A 22,857-nucleotide genomic window follows, 5' to 3' on the forward strand; every position below is an offset into this window, starting at 1 on the left:
CTTGAAGGCTGTTCTTAATGTTCTTTTCAAGCTGATTTCATCTCTAAATGCACTCATGTGGGAGAACATAAGAACACAGTGCATTTGGCCCTGAGACCTCTAGTTCCCAAGGAATGGCTATAGTCACTCGGCAATATTTGTCAACTAACATGAGGATCAGGCAGTAACACTGTTATTCTTAAGCATTAAAGACTTCACGTCTATCCCTGAGGTAGCCCTTTATCAGTAAAAATAAATGTTGTATTGACCCCTGTTTAACTCAGATCTCTTTTTATCATAACCCAAGGTAAAAAGGGATAGATGGTAATATTCTCACTCCATAAAGGAAACAGGGTAGGAATTGTTTTCATCAAAGTAACTAATGCTTCTAGGCAAAGCACTGCACTAATAAACTGACTATTCATACCTTCAGAAAGCAAGTCGTTCTATTGCTTTTCCCAGTAAAGAAATGGGTACAACCAGCTGATTGTTTGAGGTTCACTAAGTGTCACATTTTGGTAAATACACCAAATTTCAGAACCAAATTTTTCTTACTTTTTGGTTTCTGAAAACTGATTTTATCAGCTCACTGAAGAATAAAGTGCTGACGATTTTGATACAAATAACATATTTTACAATAAACTTTAGCATGCATAAATAGTAATCGTTTATTTTATAAGAATGAAGATGTATTTTTTCTTCTGTAAGATATTTGTTATTGGATTTGAGTTAATTCCTCTTCAAAAAAAAATTGACTATAGGAGGCTAGTTAGAGTATGTAGAATTTTAGATGACAGTTACAGGCTCTTAAGAAATATTTCCACCATGCTAAAATAGCATAATAAGATGCCATTCTGAGCTGTAAAAATATTTCTGTATGAAGAACAAGTTTGTTTGTTTTTCTTTGATGTTACCATTTGTTGAATGCTTACGGTGTACCAGTCTTTCTAAAAACATGTTTTTTTTAAAAAATAATTCTCAAAGCAATTTTGGGAGATAAACAGAATTATTATGACTGTTTTACAAAGAAGGAGACAAGAGGTTAACCAACTTGTCCAGAGTTAAAGTGGCACAGCTAGGATTCCAACCAGGCCTGCCTCTTTTTCCTGTAATCGCTGCTCTTGACCATGAGGCTCAGCTGGCTACTGGTGCTACTGTCATCTAACCTGTTTCTCTTCTCTTGGAAAAAAAATGGACAAGACCTTATTCTCCAGCTTTCCTTTCTCTATGAAAATGATTCTAATGAGGAAAACCACTTTCTCATTGCCTCTGTCATTGTACCACTTTTCTTGACATTAATACAAGTGCTTTCATAGTAGGTCACATTTCCCAAGAATAAAAACCAGTGATTTACTCTCATGTTGGCTGAATTGTAAGAACATCTTACTCTAATGGCTTAACTGTTTTCGAAATACAACATACAGCAAATTTGTTCTAAAATTTCCCATTTAAAAAAATATGTAGGCTGGGCGTGGTGGCTCACGCCTGTAAACCCAACACTTTGGCAGGCTGAGGTGGGTGGATCACCTGAGATCAGGAGTTTGAGACTAGCCTGGCCAACATGGCGAAACCCATCTCTACTAAAAATACAAAAGAAATTAGCTGGGTGTTGGTGGGGCGCAGTGGTTCATGCATGTAATCCCAGCACTTTGGGAGGCTGAGAGGCAGGCGGCTCATGAGGTCAGGAGATCGAGACCATCCTGGCCAACATGGTGAAACCCCATCTCTACTAAAAATATAAAAATTAGCCGGGTGTGGTGGCAGGCACCTGTAATCCCAGCTACTTGGGAGGCTAACACAGGAGAATCGCTTGAATGCGGGAGGCAGAGCTTGCAGTGGGCTGAGATTGTGCCACTGCACTCCAGCCTGGGCGACAGAGCAAGACTATCTCAAAAAAAAAAAAAAAAAAAACAGAAAGAAAAGAAAAAGAAAAAGAAATTAGCTGGGCGTGTTGGCAGGCACCTGTAATCCCAGCTACTTGGGAGGCTGAGGAGAGAAAATTGCTTGAACTCGGGAGGCGGAGGTTGCAAGGAGCTGAGACCACACCACTGCACTCCAGCCTGAGTGACAGAGGGAGATTATATCACCAAAAAAAAAAAAAAAGTAATTCATTAAATGCATGTCCTAATTAGTTTTCATTTAAAAAAAAAACCTTTCCTGAATGAATATGAATATTCTGTTTACTTCCTGACTTTCTGTTTTTTGTTTTTGTTGTTGTTGTTGTTTTGAGATGGAGTCTCGCTCTGTTGTCCAAGCTGGAGCGCAGTGGCTCGATCTCGGCTCACTGCAAGCTGCGCCTTCCAGGTTCACGCCATTCTCCTGCCTCAGCCTCCCAAGTAGCTGAGACTACAGGCACCCACCACCACAGCCGGCTAATTTTTTTGTATTTTTAGTAGAGACGGGGTTTCACCGTGTTAGCCAGAATGGTCTCGATCTCCTGATCTCATGATCCACCCGCCTCGGCCTCCCAAAGTGCTGGGATTACAGGTGTGAGCCACCGTGCCCGGCCAACCTTCTGTTTTAGTAATATTTTCTTTTATCCTAAATGTTAAGGTTTGCTTAACTTTTTTTTTTTTTTTTGAAGTTTTGCTGTGTTGCCCAGGCTGGAGTGCAGTGGCGCTATCTCAGCTCAATGCAACCTGCACCTCCCAGGTTCAAGCAATTCTCCTGCCTTAGCCTCCCAAGTAACTGGGATTACAGATGCGAGCCACCACGCCAGTCTAATTTTTGTATTTTATAGTAGAGACGGGGTTTCGCCACGTTGGTCAGGCTGGTCTTGAACTCCTGGCCTCAAGTGATCCACCTGCCTCGGCCTCCCAAAGTGCTGGGATTACAGGTGTGAGCCACCGTGCCCGGCCAACCTTCTGTTTTAGTAATATTTTCTTTTATCCTAAACTTTAAGGTTTGCTTAACTTTTTTTTTTTTTTTTGAAGTTTTGCTGTGTTGCCCAGGCTGGAGTACAGTGGCGCCATCTCAGCTCAACGCAACCTGCACCTCCCAGGTTCAAGCGATTCTCCTGCCTTAGCCTCCCAAGTAACTGGGATTACAGATGCGAGCCACCACACCAGTCTAATTTTTGTATTTTATAGTAGAGACGGGGTTTCGCCATGTTGGTCAGGCTGGTCTTGAACTCCCGGCCTCAAGTGATCCACCCGCCTCGCCCTCCCAAAGTGCTGAGATTACAGGTGTGAGCCACTGTGTCCGGGCTGGCTTGCTGTACTTTTAAACCTGTGTCCAAATGACTAAAGTACCAGATTTGTCCCAAACCACCGATTCACTATCACCCTCTTGTGATTCTAGGTAGTCTTCAAAGACATGAGAGAGGAGGTGTGGTCTCTAGGATCTGCTATAAAAGCACAGAGCTTTTATTCCAGCAAAACTAACTGACTGAGACAATGCTAACAAGATCAATTTTAATCATTGTTTAGCTAATGCCTGCCTTCAATGTTAACACTCATTTAAAGAATACAAATAAACAAAATTTAAGGAAGACTCAGCTAAATTTGGGGCTCTAGATTCTAGGTTTCTCTTAAAGAAACCAATTTATAGAATTTAATTTGTAGAATTAAGATTAAAATTGTGAGAAAAACTTTAGCATGCATAAACAGTAATAATTTATGCATATTACTTATTTATTTATTTATTTTTGAGTAGAGTCTCGCTGTGTCACCCAGGCTGGAGTGCTGTGGCAGGATCTTGACTCACTGCAACCTCTGCCTCCTGGGTTCAAGCAATTCTCTTGCCTCAGCCTCCCAAGTAGCTGGGATTGCAGGCATGCACCACCACACCAGGCTAATTTTTTATGTTTTTGGTAGAGACAGGGTTTCACCATGTTGCCAGCTGGTCTCGAACTCCTGACCTAAAGTGATCCACCCACCTCGGCCTTCCAAAGTGCTGGGATTACAGGTGTGAGCCACCTCGCCTGGCCTATTCATATGGCTATTTATTGGCTACAGAATATGCAAAGCAGGGTGCTGCTTTTGGTGAAGGACCCAATGATGAATAACAGATTCTCTACCTTTAGGAGTGTGCATTCTAGTGAGGGAGAGGAAAAATGCACACAGAAGCTGGTATGTGATGCACTTCATAAAATATGCACAATGAATTAATATAAGGGGTCAGAGAAAGACACTGTCTTATTTTTCATAATTATAAAAGTTATGAAAAAAGGTATTTCGCATAGGAAACATAAAGAATATTGAATCAAAGCAATACTTTTAAAAGCTATTTTCTAATTATTTAGAACTCTGATACATTTACCACATATCATCTTCATAATTTTTGCTCTGAGTCAATCTAAACTCTTTATTAGAAAAGTGGCTAGTGTTGCTTCTCCTCTCACATTGATATGATTGGGTTAAATTCAAGTCTCTTTTGTTAGAAGTGAAATGAATAAATAGGTGACAGTTAAAATATATCAGTTTGGATTTGTGCAAATTATCACTGTCTTTCTTGTGATCTTTCAGATAGGAAAATCACACAAAGTACTTTCTGAAAGAATAACCATTACTTTTAAAGACTTCAAGTTATAATGGCACATAGAGATGAAAGTTAATGATATGAACCTGTTCATGTACTTAAGCTGATAGTTAAAATGGAACGCAACCAACCAAATTGGTCTAGATAACTTAATGAAAGCATGATAAAATTTATTTCAGGAGCGGGTATGGGTAAGTAGTCAAGTTATATATTTAATGTTACATAAAAATCCTACTTGTGACTTGATCTTTATTTCTAATAACTCTTCAATATCTAGTGGCAATTTATTTTGAAGTTCCTGTTAGATTAATTTCAATTTACATTCCAGAAGAAACAGGCCTATCTTTACTCATTAATTTTCGCAGCCATTGAAAGGTCAGTGATTCTCCATGCTGAAAGAGCTCTGATTCTAATGTAGAGCATACAGTTATGAGTGTAGGCAATGATTAGAAATTCCAATTCTGATCAGGTTGCTGAATGGCATAAGGGAAAGGGGGAAGAATCCTAAAAGAGCTAAGCAGGACCCAGCTTCTGGGTTGGGTAAAATTTATGCCTCCACTCTACAAAAATGGAGAATGTTAAACATGTTTTATAGTCCTGACCCTCCCAAGTCAAAAATCTAAAGAAGAAAAAATGTCATAAAGGGAATTGAAAGGCACCTTCTCCTCACATAGCCTGGGATCTAATCAGTCCAGGCTGGGAATCCCAACTCTGCCAATTAGCTGTGTCATCTTGAACAAATCATTTCACTTTTCTGAACCTAGGTCTCCTCATCCATGAAATGGATTCTTCTTCTTCAATTTCAGAGAAGCCACAAGGATTAAAAATAAAACACATAAAGTACCTAATAGAATGTAAGGCATATTTCAGACCATCCATAAATAAGGTTCCGGCTCTGGTCAGTTCTTGTGGCCATGGTTACAGGAATGTGAAATTATAAGAGAAATATTTATAAAAACTCCATTCTGGCTGGGCGCGATGGCTCATGCCTGTAATCCCAGCATTTTGGGAGGCTGAGGCGGGAGGATTTCCTTAGGTCAGGAGTTCGAGACAAGCCTGGCCAACATGGTGAAACCCTGTCTCTACTAAAAATTAAAAAAAAAAAAAAAACTTATCCGGGCATGGTGGCAGGCACCTGTAGTCCCAGCTACTCAGGAGTCTGAGGCAGGAGAATTGCTTGAATCCGGGAGGCAGAAGTTGCAGACAGCCGAGATCATACCACTGCACTCCAGTCTCAGCAAGAGAGACTCCGTCTGGAGAAAAACAAAACAAAACAAAACAAAAAAAACAACTCAGTTTTTTAAAGCTCCCTGTTCCTACTCATAGCTCCTCACTCATACCTCTCTGATAGTTTTGCCTCTCAAGTCACAAAGTTGCTGCAGCTATTCAGGGTTCTGTGAAATTCAGAATTCAAGGTAATTGATCTGGCAGTGAATCTGTGGCTAGGGGGAAAAGGCATAATAAGATCCATGAACTAAAAATGGAGTTAAGGTTGTTCAAATGTATTAGGAAGTTAGGCAAAAATCTAAATATACCATTCTTGAGAGAGGAAGGTCAAAGTAAGAATTTTCTTTGTAATCTTTGTTTATATGTACTGTGTCTACTAATATTTACCATATTAGAAATTAAAACATAAATTTAAAATGTTTATTACTTTATTTAAAAATAATCCATTACATATTAACATATATATTTGTGAAAAATTTTCCCCAAAATTAATGAGTAAGATGGCAGCATTTTACCTTTCTGCAAATCTCTTAATGTTTGGCTTTATAAAGGTCAACTAGATTTTCATATCTGTGTCTACATTCAATCTACTGTGGTATCACACAACATCACGTAGTCTGTGAAAAACTTCATTGTATATTTAAGAATGAAAGTGGATAAAAGAATTATCATGAAAGTAGTTTTAACCTCACAAAGCCCTGGAAAAAATTCGGGGGTCCCCAACAGTCCCTAGATCATACTCTATGGACTCCTGGATTAGATATCTACACGTTTGTCCTAGTGATTGACTAAAGTATTTAAAAACAATATTTTTTTTAATTCTTAGATAGATCCTGGAGAATGTGGCAAACCACATCCTATAGTTCTCTTACTTCTGCAACTGTCAAATTGATAAAGTAGAAACAAAATCAAATAAAAGGTTTAACTTTGAAAATGTACAATGTAAAAACCTCCAGGTGTGCTGAAGGGCCAAATCTCATGTATGATAACTTTTTAAACAAAAATTCTATATGATGTGGAGTCTTTCTCCCTTTTCTTTCCCAGTATAAATATGGCAGCTCACGTAGCCTAATTAATAGTGGGTGGCATCTTCTGCTGGCTCAGTGGCATTTTTACAAAGTGAACAAAAACAATTATTGAACATAAGTAGACAAGCATAGTGACAATATGTTTGCTGCCATCGACTTGGTGGCAATCTACCCTTTACTTTATTTAACTAATTAATATGCTAATTAAGAAAACCAAAGCCATTGATGAAAACATTTTTACAATGAGTAGATTAGGTCTTTGGGCTATAAATTAATCTTCATGAGGGCTAGGTCTTTTTTTTTTGGGGGGGATGGAATCTCGCTCTGTCACCAAGGCTGGAGTGGAATGTAGTTGTGTGATCTTCTCAGCTCACTGCAACTGATGCCTCCTAGGTTCAAGCAATTCTCCTGCCTCAGCTTCCCAACTAGCTGGGGTTACAGGCATGTGCCACCAAGCCCAGCTAATTTTTGTATTTTTCATAGAGACCGGGTTTTGCCAGGTTGACAAGGCTAGTCTTGAACTCTTGACCTCAAATGATCCACCTGCCTTCGTCTCCTAAAGTGTTGGGATTACAGGCATGAGCCACTGCACCCGGCTGAGGGCTAAGTCTTTAAAAACAAAAAAGTTCATGACAGTAGAGTTAAACAGTTATATTTAGTTGCAGAATATTATTGATTTCATTATGATGCAATGAAAATTTCTTACAAATGGAATAACTACCTTAAATGATTTACTGCTAGTGACAGGAGACCTACAAGATTTTGTGGTCAGTTACGCCAACAGAATTGTTAAATCTAAATCTGACTATTAGAGAAATTAAAACCTTTAAATGGAGAATAGAATAGAAGCCTATAGTCAAATGTGAGATGTTGACTATCAGGTATAACAAATCCAAAAGCCATCAGCAGGTCAGGCATTTGTACCTAGATCTAGACACACGGAAACAGTGGTTCAGTGTCTTTAAACCTCAAAGAGCCTCTTAGCGCCTACTCCCTTCTCTGAAATTCTATTCCCTCCTTTAGGGACAGAGAATACTTGTCCTATTTATTTAGCATCTCCATTCAACATTGAGTAGGATTCTCAGCATATTAGCCTGAAGTTGAAATTTGAAATTTTTATTTCATCTTACTTTTGATTATGTTAATTTGGGCAAAGACACATTCAATTCTGTTTGATGTTTTACAATGTTGAGGAGGAAAATCCCCCTGGAAAGAGCATTTAGTAAATAAATTCCTTTAGGTCTAAAACATGCTAACCAAGAAGGAGTGAATCATATAACTTGAAACTGGTTGAAATGAGTAATATATTTCAAGGTGACCAAAGTAAACAAACAAGTTGTTTTGTATTGTTTTGTTGTTAACACCCAACCCATGTTCTTTCTTTGTTTTCATGTTCTGGCTACAAAATCTGAAAAGGCACATGGCTTCCAAAGCAAGCAGAAGTCGCAAAAAATAAATCATGGTTCCACAGTGTCTGGTTAATCAAAGAGACCAATTACATGCTAGGAATGTGCAAAAGCCTGGGCATTCTGATTTCACACTGCTAGTAACAAAGGAGTATGAAAGAGTAAGCAGTAACTTAAATATGTTCCACGGTTTATAGCAGCAGAGGTAACAGAAAATTCTGTTTTGTCTTTAAAGCAGAATGAAGAAACCCAAAAGTAAAACTGGCAGTGAAAACAATGGCTGATGCATAGTGGTAATGGTCAGGCACTGTTCTGAAAGCACTTCACTTCTACAATAATCCACTGTTCATTGTGCCCCACAGGATTCTTTGAGGGAGGTACTAGTTTATTCCCCCTGTTATATTTCAATAACCCATGGCGAAAGAAGAATTACAAGGGAAATTTGAAAATATTGTGAACCGAATCAGAATAAAAACACAAAGCATCAGGATTTATGGGATGCCACTAAAACAGTACTTAGAAATTTATAACTTTAAATGTTTATACCAGAAAAGAAGAAATATCCAAAATCAGTAACTTAAATTTCCATCTTAAAAGGCAAAAAATTTAAAAGAAGATTAAACCCAACATAAGCAGGAAAAAGGAAATAAAGATAAAACAATCAAACTAGAAAAGAGAAAAATAAAAATCAATTAAATCAAAAGCAGATTATTTGAAAAGATCCATAAAATGGATCAGTCAATAGTTTGATTAAGAAAAATGAGAAAGAGCAGAAACAACCAATGTCAAGAATGAAACAGGAACATCACTACAGATTCCCCAGATGCTAAAAGATAATAAAGGAACTGTGTGAACAATTTTATAGTAATAAATATGACAACTTAGATGAAATAGACAAATTACTTAAAAGACATAAATTACTAACACTGACTTAAAAAGAAATAGAAAATCTGAATGGCCCTATATCTAGCAAAGAAATTACATACATAATTTATAAGTCATATAAAAACCTTCCCAGGAAGAAAACTCCAGGTGGATTCACCATGGATTCTATCAAATACTTAAGGGAAAAATAAAATAAATCTCTCTCTGCAAGTACAGGAGAAGAGTACACTTCTTGACTCATTTTATGAGGCCAGCATTACTCCCATATCAAAAGTACAGTCTAGGTAGAAGTAGCAATTAAACTGTGGTTACTAGAGGCTGGAAAGGGTAGCAGGGAGGAGAGAATAAGGAGAGGTTGGGTAAGAGACGCAAAGTTACAGCTAGGTAGGATGACTAACTTCTAATGTTCTATGGCACTGTAGAGTGACTATAGTTTAATTTATTGCATATTTTCAAATAACTGGAAGAGAAGATTTTGAATGTTCCCAACACAAAGAAATAATAAATGTTTAAGGTGATGGATATGCTATTTACCTTGATTTGATCACTACATATTATATATATGTACCAAAATATCACTCTGTACCCCATAAATATGTACAATTATTACATGTTAATTAAAAATACACAGTTTAGGACTAGGCTCCCCAGATTCAAATTCCAGTTCTGCCCCTACTAGCTTTGCAACCTGCCCCCATGATTCAATTATCTCCTACCGGGTCCCTCCCACAACACGTGGGAATTTTGGGAGCTACGATTCAAGATGAGATTTGGGTAGGGACACAGCCAAACCATAATAATAAGTTATTATGTTATTATGAAAAAATTCTATGAAAATAATGCCTCTGCTAACTTAAGTGCTGTCACAAATATTTCAGTTAACTAATTTTGGTATTCTTTGTGGACCCCAGATCTACACTGCCTGTATTAGTTTTCACACTGCTCTAAAGAACTTCCCTGAGACTGGGTAATTTATAAAGGAAGGAAGTTTGACTCACAGTTCTGCATGGCTGGAATGTGAAGGAGAAGCAAGCACCTTCTTCAGAAGCTCATCAGATCTCTGAGAACTCACTATCACAGAACAGCATGAGGGAAACCACCCCCATGATCCAATCACTCCCTATCAGGTCCCTCCCTCAACACATGGGGATTACAGTTCGAGATGAGATTTGAGTGGGGACACAGAGCCAAACTATATTACTACCTATGTTGGAATCCAAATTCTACCGCTTTCTAACAGTGTGACATTGGCAAGTGGCTAAACCTTTCTTTGTGTCAGCTTCTTCACAGTAAAATTGACTTAATAACAGCATTTACCTCATAAGGCTGTTGTGACAATTAAATGTATTACTATAACTAAAGTGCTTAAAATAGTATCTGAGAATTATAAAGCAGATGTAAGTTTTGGTTATTTTGATGATCATTATTTCATACTGGTCAAAAAAAACAGGAACCACAGGTTATGTTCCTATGTCATCTATTTACATTTGAGTGTCTTTAGGCAAGTCACTCATCAGTCTTCCTGAGCCTCAGTTTCCTCCTCTATGAATTGAAGGAACAGACTTCATGACCTCAAAGATTGTACCTAGTTCTAAAATTCCAAATCTTTTGCGGAATTCTTTTTCTTAAAAAAAAAAATTTTAGAAACACCCATACTTTCCTCTAATTCTCTAAGCACTTCAGCCCCAAATTAAGTCTTTTGGGACCATATTGTTCATATAATTCATTTTCAAATATTTTTACATATCAATTGTTTGTTCTTCACCTACTCCCACGAGGCCAGACATAATCACTTTAGGAACAAAGGTCCACTCTTACTTCTTTGTACATAATAAACATTTATCCTTCATTTAATCCTAATGCATGTATTGAATACATGCCAAGCACTGTTCTAGCTAGGCATTGAAGGAAAGATAAACAAAACCAGATTCCTGATCTCAATGAATTCAGTATAGTAGACCAACCAATGAAACGTAATTATAATATATTGTGATAAATGCAATAGTAAAGGATGGAGTGATCAAATATGCTTAGCTGGAGCTTACAAAATGATTTTTCAGAAGAAGCATGAACTAGATCTTGAAAGATGAGTAGCATTTCTCCAAATGAAACTAAAAAAATGAAATGAAATGCTTTCTTTGTAATAACATATCTCATACATATATCATGGTGCTGTTGTATTGAGTTTTGATTTATTATACTGAGACTGGTAAGGCCTTGGTTTCCCAAGCAAGTGGACATCCTTGACGTCAATTATCTGAAGTAGAGATGTGTCTTCAAACATCTTTCTCTTCCCCATCATGACCAATTTATCACCAAATCCTACCTATTGCCTTCTCTTTTTTTTGTTTGCTTGTTTTTGTTTTTGAAACAGAGTCTTGCTCTGTTGTGAGGCTGGAGTGCAGTGGCGTGATCTTGGCTCACCACAACCTCCGACTCCCTGGTCCAAGCGATTCTCCTGCCTCAGACTCCCGAGTAGCTGGGATTACAGGCACACGCCACCACGCCCAGTTAAGTTTTGTATTTTTAGTAGAGATAGGGTTTCATCATGTTGGCCAGGATGGTCTCGATCTCCTGACCTTATGATCCGCAAACCTTGGCCTCCCAAAGTGCTGGGATTAGAGGCGTGAGCCACCGCGCCTGGCCCATATTACCTTCTACATTTTTTTAATTTTAAAATATTTAATTGACAAATAAAAACTGTGTATATTCAACATATACAACGTGATTGGATATTTATTCTATACTGATTACCACAGTTGAATGAATTAACACATCTATCACCACTCAGTTACGTGTGTGTACATGTGTGTGTGGTGAGGACACTTAAAATCTGCTCTCTTACCAAATTATAGGAGATAATATATTATTAACTATAGTCACTAGGCTGTACATTAGATCCCCAGAACATATTCATCTTACAACTTAAAGTTTGTTCTTTTTGACCACCATCTCTCCTTTTCCCCTCCACCACATCCCCTGGCAAGCACTGTTCACCTCTCTACTTCTATGAGTTTTACTCTTTAGATTCTACAGATAAGTAAGATTATACAATGTTTGCCTTTCTGTATTTTTATTATTTCACTTAGCATATGCAATGTCTTCCACATTTATCTATGTTGTCACAAATAGCAGGGTTTCCTTCTTTTTTATGGCTGAATAATATTCCACGGTATATGTACCACATTTTCTTTATCTATTCATCTGTCAATGGATACTTAAGTTGTCTTCATACCTTGGCTCTTATGAATATTGCTGCAGTGAACATGAGTTCCACATTTTTCTCGATTCTGTTTATTTCTCCACATCTATGCTAACTCTACCCTAGTTCAAGCCATTGTCATCTCTCACCTGGGCTATTTCAGTAGTATCCTAGCCAGTTTTCCTCTATCTTTTGTTGCTCTCCTCCAACATATTCTTCAAACTTTAGCTAAAACAATTATTACAAAATAATCATGCCCTTCCCCATCTTGAATAATTAACACCAAAGCCATGAGAAGAGAGGCTGAGCAGTGTCAGAACCCAAGCAGTGCGAGGACAGTGTTCATATAAGGCGGTGAGGGTGAGTCACTGTGTATTGGAACCCTTTGAGAATGAGATGTGTGTCCCTGCCAGAGAACAGCCTGGAATAGGTTGGAACCTGAGTGGAGTAAACAGAGCATCTGCTCAGGTGAGCAATCCAGTACAAGATAGCGGGGCAATCACACAGGGGAGGATGGGGAGCATCAGCAATAGAAGATTGGTTATGTATACATACTCATTCAGTGATAATGAGAACCAGTTTTCTTATTGTCAGACAGAAGAGCTACATTTATGGAAAGGAAATAATAAAATAAATCTGACGCCTGTGATATTACATTGCAATTGGAAATATTGGTGTAAACTCACAGTTTTATACATATGTAAATGTGGAGGTGTATATGTGTGAGTATGTGTGTATATGTATATAAATATACATATACATATATTCTCTACCTTTGTCCACCAAGAAGACCTGGAAGCAACAGCAGCCCCAGATTATGATACATGCCTAGGACCTAGATCTTGCCACGTAAATACCATTCTTCCAAAGAACCAAGGCTTCTTAGAGAAATGGCTAGTATAATGGCTGAGCCAGGAAAAGTCCTGGATGAGCCTTGAACATCTTACTGTGCACTAAAATAAGCATACCCAAAGAACGATGGGATTGTCAAAACGACACATAAGCCAGCTTGAAAGGATTCCCACTGGTCCAATCTAGAACTACTTAAACATCTAAATAAATAGTAACAATGGATTTTAACCCATTGAATAAAAATCCATGAATCCATAATAATATAAATTAATGAATAAATTGGAAGTTTGATGAGGAATAGAATATGTTCATAGAGTCTCAAAGCACCTCCAATAAAGGACTTATTAATTACAAAAGGAAAAATGTAATATTGCAGTAGAAAAGCCTCTCAGACATCGCTATAATGAAGCCATCTAAGTTAAAACTATCAACAATGAGACGAATCAAAATTTGGGGCCTGCAATGGATAGAACATAGGGTCAGTTCTGTTAGATTCTTCCCAAATACATAACCTAAATCTAATCGTGAGGAAACATCAGACAAACTGACACAGAAAGACATCTACAAAATAATTGGCCTATATTCTTCACAAATGTCAAAGTCTTAAAAGTCAAGGAAAAACCGAAGAACTGTTTCCAACTGAGGGAGCCTGAAATATCAGGACACTAAATTGAAACAAGTAGTTGCTAGGTAGATCTTTGTACCACAAAGATGTTATTGGGACAATTGGCAAGACCTAAATGGGGTCTGAGGATTAGATGGTAATAAGACATTAATGTAAATTTCTGGATTTTGATGATTGTGTTTTGGTTATGGAGAATGTCCTTGTTTGTTAAAAAATATAAACCAGTTTTGGGAGATAATGGGACAAGAAGTTAACAACTTACTCACAAGTGGTTGAGGAAACAAAATTACTTTTTCTATACATTTAACATTCTTGTAACTTTGAAATTCTTTTCCATTTTTTTTTTCTTCTTTTTTTTTGAGATGGAGTCTTGCTCTGTTGCCCAAGCTGGAGTGCAGTGGCCTGATCTCGGCTCACTACAAGCTCCGCCTCCCAGGTTCATGCCATTCTCCTGCCTCAGCCTCCTGAGTAACTGGGACTACAGGCGCCCACCACCACGCCTGGCTAATTTTTTGTATTTTTAGTAGAGACGGGGTTTCACTGTGTTAGCCAGGATGGTCTCAATCTCCTGACCTCGTGATCTGCCCGCCTCGGCCTCCCAAAGTGCTGGGATTACAGGTATGAGCCACCGCGCCTGGCTCAGTTTTTTTAAATTAAATAATTCAATACTGTAATGACATTCTGTTGTTTAAACACTTCTGTGGCTTCCCACTGTTCATAGGAAAAGAACCAAATTCCTTAAAATAAACTACATCTTGTCCCTGTCTACTTTTACATTCCCATTTTGCTGACTCTCTCCTTTTGGCTTGCTACATTGTGATCTTTTTGTTCCTTTAACACCCATGCTCTTTTGAAGTACAAGAGCTACGCACTTGCTGCTCAATCTGACTATAATATTCCCTAATTTTTTGCCATATATGTTAAATTTCTTCTTTTTTATTTTTATTTTTGGTAAAACCTTTGACAAATCTTTGCCCCTAGAGTAGGTCACAACATCACAACACTCTGTATTCTTCCTTCATAATTACAGATTTATTTGAATAATTGATGTGTCCTCTATTATCCTACTTACAAAGGGCAGAGCTATGTCCTTGCTCACCACAGTAACCCTAATGACCTAGCCCAGAGAACAGTAGACTATTTTAATTAATTAATTAAATGTGCACTTTGGGAAGCCGAGGTGGGAAGATCACCTGAGGTCAGGAGTTGGAGACCAGCCTGACCAATATGATGAAACCCCGTTTCTACTAAAAATACAAAAATTATTTAGGCGTGGTGGCATGTGCCTGTAATCTCCACTACTCGGGAGGCTGAGACAGGAGAATCGCTTGAACCTGGGAGGCAGAGGTTGCAGTGAGCCAAGATCGCGCCACTGCACTCCAGCCTGGACAATAAGAGTGAAACTCCATCTCAAAAAATTATACTAAATAAATAAATGAACTGTGTAAGATTAATCAATCCATCTGTGCTCCTGACTCCATCCCTCTCATATCTGTGGCCTCTTTCTTTTTTGGCTTCTACTCAGCTTATAAACTTCCTCAAGTCTTTCCAAGCCTAAAGCATTTCCTCTTTGGAATCCACATCCTCTTCTAGTTACATGAGTTTCCTTCCTCTTTTCACCCAAACTTTGAACAGAGTATATGTACTTGCTATTTCCATTTCCTCAGCTCCTAGCCAATCTTTAGTCTACTACAATCTAACTTCCAGCCTTACCATCCACCAAAATTGTGCTTACTAAGGTCCCTATAATCTCCTAATTGCCAAACCTAATTAACAAGTTGCAGTCAGTATCTTATCTGACTCACTCTAACTTCCTTGATGTTTAGTTCCTTTTGCCCATCTCAGATCATCTCTTTTTTACATCCTGTATGGGTTCTTCTTCTTCAGCCTATTTCTCAAATTAATGTTTATTCATTCAAAAAATATTTATGTAGTACCTACCATATAGTAAGAACAGCTGGAGCCATAACAGTAAATAAAATGAACAAAAATCCACCTTCATGAAGCTTAGATTCTTTTTCTGTGTGTGCTTTCATTCTTGATGTTAGAATTCCCCAAGGTTTTAATCTTTGGTCCACAACGTTACTGATTCTGCACACTTTCTTTGGGTGATCTAATGATTTTTCTACTATTTTTTCTCCAATCTAGACATCACCTATGAGTTTTATGCAGGGTATATTCACTAAGATATGATCTAGTAACCTTGAACTAGATATGTCCAAGTTAGAATCCTTTATCTTTTCCCTAAACAGATCTTCATTCAGTGGGTAGTATTCAGCCATGTGAAGTCAGAAGTTAACCTTAAATCTTTCCTTTATCTCCCATATCCAACCAATCACCATCTCTTACTTTTTTTTCCCCCCCAAGACAAGAGTCTTGCTCTGTCACCCAGGCTGGAATGCAGTGGTGTGATCTTGGCTCACTGCAACCTCTGTCTCCCGGGTTCAAGCGATTCTCTTGACTCCCGAGTAGCTGGGATTACAGGGGTGCGCCACCATGCCTGCCTTATTTTTGTGTTTTTAGTAGAGATGGGATTTCACCATGTTGGCCAGGCTGGTCTCGACCTCTTGACCTCAAGTGATCCACCCACCTCGGCCTCCCAAAGTTCTGCGATTACAAGCGTGAGCCACCACACCCGGCCCACCACCTCTTAAAGCATTTACCCTATTTGTCTAACATTCTCCTGTTCTTTCTCCAGTTTTGTATGCTTTGCATCCTCTCTCCAATAGCTGCCAGGATGATCTAAAATACAATCTCAGTCTCTTTTTTAAAAGCTTCCTCATCACCTAAGAGATAGAAATCTGTTTCTTCATCTTGGCATAAAAACCTGTCTGTGATCTGGTCCCTGCTTCATCTTCCAGTTTTCTGTTTGCTTTTCAATTTACTTTTAAGATTTTGTTACAGTGTGTAACAAAATGGTTACACACTGTGTCATAATGCTTAACATCACAGTCTCTGAAGCCAGGTTGCTTAGATGTGAATCTCAGCTCTCAAATATTTGCCTCAGTTTCCTCAAATGGGAAATAGATATGGTAGCCACTATCTTGTAAGATTATTTGGAGGACTAAATGAGTTACTACTTGTGTGCTTAGACCAGTTCCTGAGACATATTAACTACTATTATATCAGGCTGCTTCTAATGTTTGCCTTTGTTCATTCTACTTCCTCTTCTTTCCTACCACGTATTAGCTTAGCCATAGATCCTGTATAGTCTTCCAAGTTTTTAGAAGCTGACACTTGATTTACTCCCCGAAACTGTTACCAATCACAACTTATTTCATGTTAGGGTCGATGTTATAAGCAGGTATCCTCTAGGCTCGGTTTTCTCTTTTAAATATAGAAAATGTAGTAAATATAACCACTTCAATTGTTATATTGCTGTGGCACAAAATGCAGTTTCTGTACCGTAGCAGTAGGATATCAAGGTAAGAGAGGAGAACAACGATAACTCCCCAGTTTCTAGCTTGTATGACTCAGAATCCAGAAAATATTGTAGAAGTCTCAAATGCTCGTTGATACACACGCTTACACAAAATTGTAAATGTTTTAATTTCCTTCAAGTTTCCTACTGCCTCTTCAGTCCGCTAGCCTGATACTGCAATCAGTGTCGCTTCAGGCAAGTTCTCCTTTCTCCGCCAAATTTCGCCTTTCGGCCTCACCCACCCATCACCCATACAAATCCTCCAAAGCTCCGTCTTCCCTTTAAAAGACTCTCAGGGAGCTCAACCCCAAAACCCGCCCTCTGGGTTTCCCCGTCACCCTGGCAACGGAAGCAGGAAGAGGCGGGCTTCGCCATCCACCGTCCCCGCCCGCGGCAGGCGCCGGCTGCATTGGTGAAGGGGCGCGGGCTGCTTGGCCAGGGCACTTCGCTCAGCTCCGGGTTGGAGCCGGAGCCGGAGCCGGATCCCGCGCACACCGCCACGTCAACCTAAACCTACACCGCCCTCTCCACCCCGCCGCCGCCGCCGCCGCGCCCGCTAGGCCCGCAGCGGGTCTCCCAGGCAGCGTCCTCCACGCCTTTCCCACAATGCTCCGCGCCAGGCTCCGCCCCGGCTCGCCGTGGAGACCGGCGCGTGAGGAGCCGACCGGTGCCGGCCGCGCGCTAGTAGTCGCTGGTGTGGCTGGACCTTACCCATCCCGTGCGCCGCGGCTGGGCGGTCGGAGAGTGCGTGTGCTTCTCTCCCGCACGCGGTGCTTGGGCTCGGCCAGGCGGGGTCCGCCGCCAGGGTTTGAGGATGGGGGAGTAGCTACAGGAAGCGACCCCGCGATGGCAAGGTGGGCATGGGCCCGGGGCCAGGGCTTTGCTGGAGCCGGTGGTGGCCTGGGCCCTCCGGTCAGGGAGGGGCGGAGTGGCTGAGCGCCTGAACCTCCCTTCCTGTGCGCTCTTACGACCTGGGCATTGTGTTCTCGCTCCGCACCTTCCTCCTCCCTGTTATCCATACCACCCTTCCTCTGCCCAGCGATTCCCTCTCAGTTACTTACACTTTCTCCCTGAGTCCGACCTGAGACTTCAGACACCAGCAACACTTGACAGCCCCGTTCCCCCTTGTCTTCATCTTTCCCCCTCTCCCCTGTCCCACTCTGCAGTGATGGCAACGCAAAAGCTTGCGCCTTGCATTTACCTGGCGCTTCCACCTGCCCCGTAGCTCGGGCCACGGGCAGTTCGGCCACACCCACGCTGAGAACAACCCCTGGGCGAGAAACATCTTATCCCGAAGTGTTAATTGAGACTATGCCCTCTCTTTTTCTGATGGTTGTTTTGTGGTTTGGATACTTGTTAATCTCTACATCATTATATTTTTCAAAGGTATATTTTTGTGGAATGAAAAGGAAGTATTAGAAATGAGCTGAAGACCATTCACAGGTAAAGAGAAAAATTTTAAAATAGACATTTAGGATTAAATGAAAAACAGAAATGAGGTGCAAGGAGCGTTAGATTTTTCAAAGCGTTACGAGATCTTTGGAAGTAAAATACAGTGGTTGAAATGTGATATGATAAAGTAATGATTGTTTTTGCCCTGCAGAGAGTATGTCTAAATAACCGATTCCCTTCTGTTTTTGTGTTTTGTTTCTACTTACACCAAACATGAACTTTGCAATAAAATTACACTGGTAACTTACAATTATTTTTCTACTATTTTTAAAAAATGGCCTCTACTTAAATTTAGTATAAGCACCTTCTGAGAAAACTCCGGGAAAAAGATCGACTGCTGTGTAGATTGTCTGTTATAACAATATACTTCACTGTCATTTCTGGTAGGGTTATATGAGAAGTAAAGAACCCTATGTTTCCTTCTAGTCCCTCCCAAGGACATTTCCTACAAGTGAATTCTGCTGAAAATGAAAATTAGACAGCTTTAGGAGGTAAAGAAGTAGCTAAAAGGAAGAGGTATTAAAGACAACGCTATAACTGGGTAGAAAGAGGAAGGACATGTAGCTTATTGCCACCTTTATGTTCTGATGCTTGTCAGAGGTCTTTTCTCAGTGTATAAATTGCCGAGGGTGTGTGTGCGAGCTACTTACTACAACTCATGACCTTTTATCTTCTGTCCTCAGTGATTTCACAAATCTAGCTACATGGATGTAGAAAGAGTGAAAAATAGAACGTGGGGCATTCACACTGATTTGCCATTTAATGGAGATTGTATTGCTGACCATGTTCTTTGATAAATAAATTGTGCTATTATTGTTTAGTTCAAAATGTATTTTAACTGCCTGCTTTTCTTTTTTAGATTAATATTTTTGGGGACAGATTTGTGATGCTTGATTCACCCTTGAAGTAATGTGGACAGAAGTTCTCAAATTTGCATATTACATCAACTGGAACCAACAGTGAATCTTAATGTTCACTTAAATCAGAACTTGCATAAGAAAGAGAATGGGAGTCTGGTTAAGTAAAGATGACTATATCAGAGACTTGAAAAGGATCATTCTCTGTTTTCTGATAGTGTATATGGCCATTTTAGTGGGCACAGAGCAGGATTTTTACAGTTTACTTGGAGTATCCAAAACTGCAAGCAGTAGAGAAATAAGACAAGCTTTCAAGAAATTGGCATTGAAGTTACATCCTGATAAAAACCCGGTAGGTAAACGTTTGTTTTTAAAAATATTTGATTATATTTTTGGTACATTTTGATATTTATTTAAATTGCTTTAAATGATCAAATGCTTAAGAATAATCACATGTCAAAATTATAATTCAACTTGTATGCTAGAAACAAAAGCACCAAAATGTTCTGGATTATTTAGGATCCCGTGAAGGAATGTCAGTACCAAAAATTCAGTTCCCTCTTAATTTGTAGACGATTTTCCAACAATTCTATTAAAGACATTAACCCCAAAAACGATAATATCCGTGAAGTAGTTGAAGTAGTTTTTGTATTAAAGTAGGTTAAGATCAAGTATTTTAGAACAGGAACAAAAAATATTTTTTTAAAACTCAGAGGGTATGACTTGCTAAAAATAGAAGTAATAGCTAATAATAGCATGTTTTAACTTTGACTGTTTTCTTCTGTGCACAAGTCCACAAACCAGAGAGAGTTTTATGAATTAATACTTGACAGCAGCTGAATATAATGCCAGTCATAAATATTTATGTACTTATTAATGTAAACCTTTCAAAACTAAGTTCATTTTAATTTTATGGTGTTTTTGTAATTTATTTGATTATTTCTTAATGAGATTTAGCGTTCATCATTAACAAGGAGAAGCCATAGTTAAGATTTTCTCTTTTCTAGGTAGAAGTTTTAAAATAGGATTATTTTATTTCATTGCATAAAGCTGAGCAAGAGAAACAATATTTCTTTAAATATTGTTTAGTTGATTATCTTTTCCTGAGATCCACATTCTGTTTAAGATTTTTATTTTTTTAATTTTTCTTTAAAATTTCAAATAATGATTTTTAAATTTCCATATAAAAGATAGTAGACCTTCTACCATCCGAGTATTATTTAAATGAAAGCATCCTTCAGAAACAAATTTTATGAAACACAGTAACAAGGAAGAAATATTTCTGATCCAATTTTGGATTGTTTTCTTTTTTTTTTTTTTTTTTTTTGAGATAGGGTCTCCACTGTCTTGCCCAGACTGGAGTGCAGTGACGCCATCTCAGCTTCCTGCAACTTCTGCCTCCCAGGCTTAAGCAATTCCCCTGCTTCACCCTCCTGAGTAGCTGGGATTACAGGCGTGCGTCACTACTGCCCAGCTAGTTTTTGTGTTTTTAGTAGAAACGGGGCTTCACTATGTTGGCCAGGCTGGTCTCAATCTCCTGACCTCAAATGATCCACCCTCCTCGGTCTCCCAAAGTACTGGGATCGATTTTGGGGTGTTTTCTGATACTGGCTTTTATGTAATTATCTGATAGATTGGGGCACATCCTTTTTTTAATTAAGTTGATTTTACCTCAAATAGAAAAATAACCTACAAATGTATTGATTTATAATTGTTAAAAGAGTAATAAATATTTATGAAATTAAGAGTTTCAACAGGCTTATTAGTTTCAGCTGCATTTTTTAGGAAGAATAACTCACATGGTCTGATAACATCTGTCAACCTTTTGAAGAGTCAATTATTTCATTACTTTTCTTACTCTTTTTTGTTGTTGCTGTTGAAGATTATAGTTTCTTAAAAAATACTTCATTTCAACCCATGGTAACTCATGTCATGTTGTATTACCCCTCCTCATGTTGGTATGTGGTCTCCCAGAAGTTACTAGATTAATTAAACCTACATATATGTTCTGAAGAAACTTGGATTGTGTATCTGAAATAATTGTATTATATCTAATATTTTTTAACAGAATAACCCAAATGCACATGGTGATTTTTTAAAAATAAATAGAGCATATGAAGTACTCAAAGATGAAGATCTACGGAAAAAGTATGACAAATATGGAGAAAAGGGACTTGAGGATAATCAAGGTGGCCAGTATGAAAGCTGGAACTATTATCGTTATGATTTTGGTGAGGTGATATGATATTACTTCTGAAATATTTTTTATCTGAGTAAAAGAAAAGTGAATTCTGTTTCACCACTTAGCTTATATATTTAAGATGCGTCACTTTGATTAGCTCCTTTTAATTTGCTGTGGGAGTGAAATTTAAAAGGAAAGTCAGTTGGTATACAGAGATGATCTGTACAGATATGAAGCTGTATTGGTCAAATCTTGTTAAATACTTTTAAAATAAGGATTGCTATTTAATAAAAAATATGCATTCATGGACTGCATAATGACATTTCACTTAACAATGGATTGTATGTAGGACATTGGTCCCATGAAATTATAATACCATATTTTTACTGTACCTTTTCTATGTTTAAATACAAAGATACTTAGCATTGTGTTACAGTTGCCTACGCTATTCAGCAGTAACATGCTGTACAGGTTTGTAGCCAAGGTGTGTAGTAAGCTATACTATCTAGGTTTGTGTAAGTACACTCTTGTGATGTTTTTGCAACAACAAAATTCCCTAACAACACATTTCTCAGAATGTGTCCCCGTTAGTAAGTGATGTATGACTATATATTTGCATTAGGGGTAGTTAAATATTTCTTTCAGTATTTTTTAGTATTGAATAATATTAATTTCTTTCAATATATTTTAGAGCATCACATTTTCCAAGAAAGGATGTTATTGATGTTTTAAGGTGTTTTGGCCTTCGGTTGACATTAAGGTCAATACCTTGAAACATTATCAATAAAGGTTCCATATGAGAAGGACGAAGGGTGTTTTTTTTCTTAAACATGAAGGAAAAAATAAGGTGGAAGGAGGAAACAAAGTAAAGGAACCAAGGAAGAGAGATTGTAAACACACAGGAATCAAGGCAGGAAGGTGTGTTCAGAGACCCAGTGTTTCTCCTAGTCATGAATTAACCGAAAATGCAGGCTAAGAACTGGATATGCTTCTGTATTAGACTAAATAAAGTATTTTAAATTTATATCTGGAGGATTTGCTTTTAGTAAATATAATTTTTTTTTTCAAAATAGTATTTTCAAGTATGTTCTCTACACCTTGATAGTCTATATCAAGGGTTAGCAGACTGCATTTCATAGGCCACATCTGGCTTGCCATTTGCTTTTATAAATAAGTTTTATTGGAATGGAATTAACGTTCATTTGTTTACATAATATATATGACTTCTTTCACACTTCGAGAGCAGAGTTGAGAAGTTGTGA

General features: G+C 38.4%; 1 protein-coding gene across 2 annotated transcripts in view; it reads left to right on the forward strand.

The window, feature by feature from the left end:
- Nucleotides 1-17,719: 17,719 nt before the first annotated feature.
- Nucleotides 17,720-22,857, forward strand: part of DNAJC10 (DnaJ heat shock protein family (Hsp40) member C10) — a 64,805-nt gene continuing 59,667 nt past the window's right edge. Inside the window, 4 exon segments of one of the 2 annotated variants that reach the window (NM_001133268.1) lie at nucleotides 17,720-17,958; nucleotides 18,491-18,547; nucleotides 19,416-19,765; nucleotides 21,482-21,644. In NM_001133268.1, coding sequence (NP_001126740.1) covers nucleotides 19,562-19,765; nucleotides 21,482-21,644 — 367 coding nt within the window. In that variant the 5' untranslated portion in view covers nucleotides 17,720-17,958; nucleotides 18,491-18,547; nucleotides 19,416-19,561. 2 annotated transcript variants of the gene reach the window in all.

Source organism: Pongo abelii, chromosome 11, assembly GCF_028885655.2.
Source record: "Pongo abelii isolate AG06213 chromosome 11, NHGRI_mPonAbe1-v2.0_pri, whole genome shotgun sequence".
Taxonomy (NCBI): domain Eukaryota; kingdom Metazoa; phylum Chordata; class Mammalia; order Primates; family Hominidae; genus Pongo; species Pongo abelii.